At 27.5% G+C, this 9,678-nt stretch overlaps 1 protein-coding gene across 1 annotated transcript; it reads left to right on the forward strand.

The window, feature by feature from the left end:
* Positions 1-2,610: 2,610 nt before the first annotated feature.
* On the forward strand, positions 2,611-5,838 carry LOC127290874 (uncharacterized). The gene is made up of 3 exons (XM_051319695.1): positions 2,611-2,950; positions 3,037-3,957; positions 4,046-5,838. Exons 1-3 carry the CDS (start codon positions 2,611-2,613, stop codon positions 5,836-5,838), a joined length of 3,054 nt encoding a protein of 1,017 aa, XP_051175652.1.
* Positions 5,839-9,678: the final 3,840 nt, after the last annotated feature.

A 9,678-nucleotide genomic window follows, 5' to 3' on the forward strand; every position in this document is an offset into this window, starting at 1 on the left:
TGCAAAATCTAATGATTTTTGATAATTTTTTTTAATTTTTGAAAAAATTCGAAATTTTCAAAATTTTCAAAAATTGTTAAAAATTAATTATTTTTGAAAAAAAAATTATTTTTCAGTTACATTGAGTTAATATAGCTGAAAAATGCAAAATCTAATGATTTTTGATAATTTTTTTTAATTTTTGAAAAAATTCAAAATTTTCAAAATTTTCAAAAATTGTTAAAAATTAATTATTTTTGAAAAAAAAATTATTTTTCAGTTACATTGAGTTAATATAGCTGAAAAATGCAAAATCTAATGATTTTTGATAATTTTTTTTAATTTTTGAAAAAATTCAAATTTTCAAAATTTTCAAAAATTGTTAAAAATTAATTATTTTTGAAAAAAAAATTATTTTTCAGTTACATTGAGTTAATATAGCTGAAAAATGCAAAATCTAATGATTTTTGATAATTTTTTTTAATTTTTGAAAAAATTCAAATTTTCAAAATTTTCAAAAATTGTTAAAAATTAATTATTTTTGAAAAAAAAATTATTTTTCAGTTACATTGAGTTAATATAGCTGAAAAATGCAAAATCTAATGATTTTTGATAATTTTTTTTAATTTTTGAAAAAATTCGAAATTTTCAAAATTTTCAAAAATTGTTAAAAATTAATTATTTTTGAAAAAAAAATTATTTTTCAGTTACATTGAGTTAATATAGCTGAAAAATGCAAAATCTAATGATTTTTGATAATTTTTTTTAATTTTTGAAAAAATTCGAAATTTTCAAAATTTTCAAAAATTGTTAAAAATTAATTATTTTTGAAAAAAAAATTATTTTTCAGTTACATTGAGTTAATATAGCTGAAAAATGCAAAATCTAATGATTTTTGATAATTTTTTTTAATTTTTGAAAAAATTCGAAATTTTCAAAATTTTCAAAAATTGTTAAAAATTAATTATTTTTGAAAAAAAAATTATTTTTCAGTTACATTGAGTTAATATAGCTGAAAAATGCAAAATCTAATGATTTTTGATAATTTTTTTTAATTTTTGAAAAAATTCGAAATTTTCAAAATTTTCAAAAATTGTTAAAAATTAATTATTTTTGAAAAAAAAATTATTTTTCAGTTACATTGAGTTAATATAGCTGAAAAATGCAAAATCTAATAATTTTTGATAATTTTTATTAATATAGCTGAAAAATGCAAAATCTAATGATTTTTGATAATTTTTTTTAATTTTTGAAAAAATTCGAAATTTTCAAAATTTTCAAAAATTGTTAAAAATTAATTATTTTTGAAAAAAAAATTATTTTTCAGTTACATTGAGTTAATATAGCTGAAAAATGCAAAATCTAATGATTTTTGATAATTTTTTTTAATTTTTGAAAAAATTCGAAATTTTCAAAATTTTCAAAAATTGTTAAAAATTAATTATTTTTGAAAAAAAAATTATTTTTCAGTTACATTGAGTTAATATAGCTGAAAAATGCAAAATCTAATGATTTTTGAAAATTTTTATTAATTTTTGAAAAAAATTCAAAATTTTCAATAATTGTTAAAAATTAATTATTTTTGAAAAAAAAATTATTTTTTAGTTAATTTGAGTTAATATAGCTGAAAAATGCAAGATCTAGTGATTTTTGATAATTTTTATTAATTTTTGAAAAAAATTCAAAATTTTCAAAATTTTCAAAAATTGTTAAAAATTAATTATTTTTGAAAAAAAAATTATTTTTTAGTTAAATTGAGTTAATATAGCTGAAAAATGCAAAATCTAATGATTTTTGATAATTTTTTTTAATTTTTGAAAAAATTCAAAATTTTCAAAATTTTCAGAAATTGTTAAAAATTAATTAATTTTGAAAGAAAAATTATTTTTCATTTACATTGAGTTAATATAGCTGAAAAATGCAAAATCTAGTGATTTTTGTTCATTTTTATTAATTTTTGAAAAAAATTCAAAATTTTCAAAATTTTCAAAAATTGTTAAAAATTAATTATTTTTGAAAAAAAATTATTTTTTAGTTAAATTGAGTTAATATAGCTGAAAAATACAAATTCAAATGATTTTTGATAATTTTTTTTAATTTTTGAAAAAATTCAAAATTTTCAAAAATTGTTAAAAATTAATTATTTTTGAAAAAAAAATTATTTTTCAGTTACATTGAGTTAATATAGCTGAAAAATGCAAAATCTAATGATTTTTGATAATTTTTTTTAATTTTTGAAAAAATTCAAAATTTTCAAAAATTGTTAAAAATTAATTATTTATGAAAAAAAAATTATTTTTTAGTTAAATTGAGTTAATATAGCTGAAAAATGCAAAATCTAATGATTTTTAATAATTTTTTTTAATTTTTGAAAAAATTCAAAATTTTCAAAAATTGTTAAAAATTAATTATTTAAAAAAAAAAATTATATTTCACTGTCTCGTCCTCTAGATCATTACTTTGTAGTACCGTGGTACTGCTCGTTCCGTCACAGTATTTTAAATCCCTGAGATTTTTCGCGCCGCCTGCAGGTGTCGCCCTAGCTCTACTTCCTGCTCTCGTCATTACGTGTTTCTGTGCGTTCCGTTGCACTTCGTATCGCGAATAAATTAAAGTTTATTTCCAAATAAAATGAATTCATCGACGGAATCCAGTTCATCCGAAGAAGAACAGCGTAGACGCAGCAAGAAGAAGAAGTATTCGACCACAAAGAAGCTTGTGAAAGAGATGAAAAAGCTAAAAAAGAAACTTAAAAAAGTTCGACGCCATTCCCGCAAGAGAACGAGTTCGTCCTCATCGTCAACCACAGGTAGTGACTACAATCGAAGCCGCTCGCGATCCGTAAGCCCCATAGAGAGCGTATCCCGAGAGGAACGTCGCAAAGTAGGGGTCCTGGTGGAGAGCGTATTCTGCGAGAAACGTCCCACGACAAGGATAGGCGAGGTCGCGACTTTCGTAGTTCAAGTCGCATGTCTGAGAGCTTTTCACGACATAGCCTAGAGCGTTCTCCGAGAGAAACGTCTGGCGAAAATAATAATATAGTGCGTAACCCGCGAGGTGCGTCATATGGTTCTCGTAGTCGGTCCAGGTCCAGGACTCGTGATGAACGCCAAAATGGACCTCCGAAGGACATAAGGCTCGAAAATAGTAGAGTCGATAAATTATCGACTAACGGAACCAATAAAACAGCGACAAAAGATGCCGAGAAATTACCGACAAAAAACGAAGAAGAGCTTCTGAAGTTGTTAGGAGATGGCGCTGCCGATGAAATAACATATGGCAAGGCTATTCATAATAATATAGCTGGAATGTGGTCAAAAATCCTGGAATCAGGTCTCCCGAAGGACGCGAAAACAAAATTAATTAAAAAATTTCAACCGGCGGAAAATTGCCCCACGATGGGAGCACCCAAACTAAATCCCGAAATTAAATCGGTTATGAGCTCTTCGGCAATTAAAAAAGACCAATATCAAGTAGCTGCACAAATTCAGCTCGGAGCAGCCACTAGTGCTGTCGGTGAAGTCCTCACAACGTTACTTGAAGCCAAGAAAATAGATGACAAGGAAATTTCTAATGTTTTTGAAATAATGTCTGATGTAGGTAAGATTTTAACAGACTTGCAGCACACTCTATCTCTTACTCGTAGGTCATTCATCACACCGTCATTCAGTCTACGACTAAAAACAATTGCTGATGAAACTGGTGTGGACACCTGGTTATTTGGCAACACGCTTGGCGAAAAATTGAAATCGGCCAAAGAGTGTGAAAAAACTGGCAAAGACATCACGAAGCATCTTCCCGGCAATTCGAAGGGAGTCTCAACCAATAAGGAAAAACATCCTGAGACGTTTTTTACAAAGACTCATTTAAACTGGAAAGCCCCCGCCAAGAAGAACTCAGCACACTCGAACTCCAAGAGGGGGGGCGTCAACCATCTCGGTACCAGCGACAACAGCCATACCATCGGAAACATTAGAGGTAAGTCAAACGGCAGGCCGCCTTAAGTTTTTTATAAGAGAATGGAGGAAAGTTTCAAATGATCCATTCATAATGAATTGCGTCTCAGGGTATAATATACCGTTCAGCAGTCTGCCCTTTCAAGGAGCAATTGCATTTTCACCCTCGCTATCAGCTGAGAAAGAAATAAAAACACTGAAAGCAATTCAAAACCTTATAAAACTTGCTGCTGTCACTCGATGTCAACCATGTGAAGGGCAATTCTTGTCTTCCTATTTTTTGAGGCCAAAATCAAACGGGGACGACCGCTTTATTCTTAATCTGAAAAAATTGAATGAGTTTATTTCAACCTCTCATTTTAAATTAGAGGATATGAAAACAGCTCTTCGACTTTTAAACAGAGATTACCACATGGCAGTCATGGACCTCACTGACGCATACCTCATGGTCCCCGTAACTGAGGAACATCGTAAGTTTCTACGTTTTATTTTCAGGGGAGAAACGTTTGAGTTCCAGTGCCTTCCGTTTGGTCTCTGTACCGCCCCGTTCGTTTTTACAAAACTACTTAAACCTGTAATTCAAAAACTTAGAAGCCAGGGCATCATAATGGTCGTGTATTTAGACGACATTCTTATTATAGCAAGGTCGAAAGACGAATGTTATAGACACATCTCAGTTACACGTCAATTATTAGAATCTTTAGGCTTTATCATAAGCGAAAAGAAAAGCCAACTTGAGCCAAGTCAACGATGTACATTCTTGGGTTTTATTCTCGACAGTAGGAAGTTCCGATTAGAATTAACGGAAAATAAACGAATTTCCATTTTTCAGCATGTGTCAAAGTTCCTGAACAATCCAAATTGCAAAATTGAGGAATTAGCTCAACTCATCGGTTCGCTGGTAGCAGCTTGTCCTGCAGTCAAGTATGGATGGCTGTACACCAAAAGATTAGAACGAGAGAAATTTCTATCTCTCGCAAAATCGAACAATAATTACAGAGCTAACATTACTCTCTCAAATATCGTTAAATCGGACCTTGAGTGGTGGTTGCGGAAAAGTTCAGAATCTCACAACCCAATCAGAGAACTGAGATTTAAAAGAGAAGTTTTCACGGATGCTTCTCTGTCAGGCTGGGGAGCTTTCTGCGAAGGAGAAAAAGCTCATGGCTTGTGGAATGATCAGGAACGTAAGCTCCATATAAACTCTCTTGAACTTTTAGCTGCCTTCATGGGCCTGAAATGTTTTGTCGAAACTGACCGCAGTTGCGAAATTTTATTACGGATGGACAATAAAACTTCCATCGCGTATGTGAATAAAATGGGGGGCATTCAATACCCAAGACTGACACAGCTTTCTCGACAAATATGGACCTGGTGTGAAGAACGAGATCTTTGGATCCATGCCTCGTATTTACCTTCAAAAGAAAATAAAGAGGCAGACGAGGGATCACGACATCTTCCCATGGAGACAGAGTGGGAACTGGCCTCATGGGCATTCACTAAAATTAAGAGACAATTCGGACAGTTTGACATTGACCTTTTTGCATCACGGGCAAATGCAAAATGTGAAACTTACGTTTCTTGGCATAGAGATCCGGACTCTATCAAAATAGACGCATTCACTTTGAATTGGGAAGGTTACAAATTTTATGCCTTTCCTCCGTTCTCCATCATTTTACAAGTTTTGCAAAAGATTCAAGTTGACGGCGCGGAAGGGGTTGTAGTAGTGCCTGAATGGCCGACACAACCTTGGTATCCGCTCTTCTTGTCTCTAGCAATATCAGAACCTATTAAATTTAAACCTAGTGTTAATCTGTTGTCTTCTCCTCACAGGCGGATTCATCCTCTACATCAAACGCTTTCCTTGACAGCCGCTCGATTGTCCGGAGTGCTTTTCAAATGAGAGGCGCTACTCAAGAGGCAACAGAGGTCATGATGAAATCTATTTCCGAGGCCACGTGGCGACAGTACGACAAACCTATCAGGGAGTGGCGGGAGTACTGCCGTAAAGAAGGGATTAGTTTTTGCGAAACTTCAACAGCACATGTACTCAAATTTTTTTCGGGAATCCTAGAGAACGTCAAGTCATTCAGCACGGCTAATACATACAGAGCAGCTCTGTCTCTCATTTCTGGGAATGAATTGGGCTCTAATACGACTGTGTCGAGATTTTTTAAAGGTTTAGCGAAGCTGAAACCAAAGAAATATAAATATGACGTCACCTGGGACCCTAAAGAAGTTCTCGACGAATTAGCTACATGGTATCCACATGAAGGACTTTCTCTTGAAGCACTGACTAAAAAATTAGTCACTCTACTAGCCCTGATTACTGGACAACGTATTCAAACACTAACGGCGATTGATATACAGAATATCAACCTAGAAAAAGAACCGCTTCGCATAAAAATCACCGAACCGATCAAAACGTCAGGACGAAGCGAATTTCAACCAATTTTAGAAATTCCTTCATTTTCAGAAAAACCGGAATTATGTGTGGCGACAGTTCTACGTACTTATATTACAAAAACTAGAGCGCTGAGACCGGGCAATCGAGACAAGGGTCATTTATTTATTACATATAAAAAACCTCATCACCAGGCTTCATCGCAAACTATAAGCCGATGGATTAGAGTTACGTTAGAAAAAAGCGGAATAGATACCACGATTTTCTCGGCTCAAAGCACGCGTCATGCGAGTACATCAGCTGCAGCCCGGAAAGGTGTAAATATAGAGGTTATTCGCCGAGCAGCAGGATGGTCATCTTCATCGTCTGTTTTTGCCAGATTTTATAATCGGCCTATTGCAAATACAACCACTTTTGCATCGTCAATTTTACAATGATTGATATCTATCTTTCCAACACAAATTTTTTTTTTTTTTTTGTTTTGAAAATGTTAGCATTTTACATGATTTTATTTTTTCAATTAATACTATTTCATCTCTGGTTGTATAACGAAATATAAATATAATGGTATACAGCATAAATACGCACTACAACTTTAAACAACTACAAAGTAATGATCTAGAGGACGAGACAGTGAAATATAATTGTAGGATTGAACGAACTTACCTTAAGTGAAGATCAATCCAAATTATATGAGCTGTCTCGTCCGAATAGATCACACCCACCCTACCCTTAAATCCCCTGTGCGATTTCTGCCAAACTTTGAAATATAATGACGAGAGCAGGAAGTAGAGCTAGGGCGACACCTGCAGGCGGCGCGAAAAATCTCAGGGATTTAAAATACTGTGACGGAACGAGCAGTACCACGGTACTACAAAGTAATGATCTATTCGGACGAGACAGCTCATATAATTTGGATTGATCTTCACTTAAGGTAAGTTCGTTCAATCCTACAATTATTTTTCAGTTACATTGAGTTAATATAGCTGAAAAATGCAAAATCTAATGATTTTTGATAATTTTTATTAATTTTTGAAAAAAATTCAAAATTTTCAATAATTGTTAAAAATTAATTATTTTTGAAAAAAAAATTATTTTTTAGTTAATTTGAGTTAATATAGCTGAAAAATGCAAGATCTAGTGATTTTTGATAATTTTTATTAATTTTTGAAAAAATTCAAAATTTTCAAAATTTTCAAAAATTGTTAAAAATTAATTATTTTTGAAAAAAAAATTATTTTTTAGTTAAATTGAGTTAATATAGCTGAAAAATGCAAAATCTAATGATTTTTGATAATTTTTTTTAATTTTTGAAAAAATTCAAAATTTTCAAAATTTTCAGAAATTGTTAAAAATTAATTAATTTTGAAAGAAAAATTATTTTTCATTTACATTGAGTTAATATAGCTGAAAAATGCAAAATCTAGTGATTTTTGATCATTTTTTTAATTTTTGAAAAAAATTCAAAATTTTCAAAATTTTCAAAAATTGTTAAAAATTAATTATTTTTGAAAAAAAATTATTTTTCAGTTAAATTGAGTTAATATAGCTGAAAAATACAAATTCAAATGATTTTTGATAATTTTTTTTAATTTTTGAAAAAATTCAAAATTTTCAAAAATTGTTAAAAATTAATTATTTTTGAAAAAAAAATTATTTTTCAGTTACATTGAGTTAATATAGCTGAAAAATGCAAAATCTAATGATTTTTGATAATTTTTTTTAATTTTTGAAAAAATTCAAAATTTTCAAAAATTGTTAAAAATTAATTATTTATGAAAAAAAAATTATTTTTTAGTTACATTGAGTTAATATAGCTGAAAAATGCAAAATCTAATGATTTTTAATAATTTTTTTTAATTTTTGAAAAAATTCAAAATTTTCAAAAATTGTTAAAAATTAATTAATTTTGAAAAAAAAATTATTTTTCAGTTACATTGAGTTAATATAGCTGAAAAATGCAAAATCTAATAATTTTTGATAATTTTTATTATATAGCTGAAAAATGCAAAATCTAATAATTTGATAATTTTTATTAATTTTGAAAAAATTCAAAATTTTCAAAAATTGTTAAAAATTAATTATTTTTGAAAAAAAAATTATTTTTCAGTTACATTGAGTTAATATAGCTGAAATATGCAAAATCTAATGATTTTTGATAATTTTTATTAATTTTTGAAAAAAATTCAAAATTTTCAAAATTTTCAAAAATTGTTAAAAATTAATTAATTTTGAAAAAAAAATTATTTTTTAGTTACATTGAGTTAATATAGCTGAAATATGCAAAATCTAATGATTTTTGATAATTTTTTTTAATTTTTGAAAAAATTCAAAATTTTCAAAATTTTCAAAAATTGTTAAAAATTAATTATTTTTGAAAAAAAAATTATTTTTCAGTTACATTGAGTTAATATAGCTGAAAAATGCAAAATCTAATGATTTTTGATAATTTTTTTTAATTTTTGAAAAAATTCGAAATTTTCAAAATTTTCAAAAATTGTTAAAAATTAATTATTTTTGAAAAAAAAATTATTTTTCAGTTACATTGAGTTAATATAGCTGAAAAATGCAAAATCTAATAATTTTTGATAATTTTTATTAATATAGCTGAAAAATGCAAAATCTAATGATTTTTGATAATTTTTTTTAATTTTTGAAAAAATTCAAAATTTTCAAAATTTTCAAAAATTGTTAAAAATTAATTATTTTTGAAAAAAAATTATTTTTTAGTTAAATTGAGTTAATATAGCTGAAAAATACAAATTCAAATGATTTTTGATAATTTTTTTTAATTTTTGAAAAAATTCAAAATTTTCAAAAATTGTTAAAAATTAATTATTTTTGAAAAAAAAATTATTTTTCAGTTACATTGAGTTAATATAGCTGAAAAATGCAAAATCTAATGATTTTTGATAATTTTTTTTAATTTTTGAAAAAATTCAAAATTTTCAAAAATTGTTAAAAATTAATTATTTTTGAAAAAAAAATTATTTTTTAGTTAAATTGAGTTAATATAGCTGAAAAATGCAAAATCTAATGATTTTTAATAATTTTTTTTAATTTTTGAAAAAATTCAAAATTTTCAAAAATTGTTAAAAATTAATTAATTTTGAAAAAAAAATTATTTTTCAGTTACATTGAGTTAATATAGCTGAAAAATGCAAAATCTAATAATTTTTGATAATTTTTATTAATATAGCTGAAAAATGCAAAATCTAATAATTTTTGATAATTTTTATTAATTTTTGAAAAAAATTCAAAATTTTCAAAAATTGTTAAAAATTAATTATTTTTGAAAAAAAAATTATTTTTCAGTTACATTGAGTTAATATAGCTGAA

The sequence above is a fragment of the Leptopilina boulardi genome, unplaced genomic scaffold (assembly GCF_019393585.1).
Source record: "Leptopilina boulardi isolate dan_hultmark-lab unplaced genomic scaffold, ZJU_Lbou_2.1 LbouV2_91, whole genome shotgun sequence".
In the NCBI taxonomy this organism is placed as follows: Eukaryota; Metazoa; Arthropoda; class Insecta; order Hymenoptera; family Figitidae; genus Leptopilina; species Leptopilina boulardi.

Bases quoted from the DNA above. Each gene is read 5' to 3' on its own strand.
- LOC127290874 (XM_051319695.1), top strand. From the start codon at position 2,611: ATGAATTCATCGACGGAATCCAGTTCATCCGAAGAAGAACAGCGTAGA. The intron at 2,951-3,036 runs GTCTGAGAGCTT...GTAACCCGCGAG, and splicing joins TTTCGTAGTTCAAGTCGCAT to GTGCGTCATATGGTTCTCGT. The intron at 3,958-4,045 runs GTAAGTCAAACG...ATTGCGTCTCAG, and splicing joins TACCATCGGAAACATTAGAG to GGTATAATATACCGTTCAGC.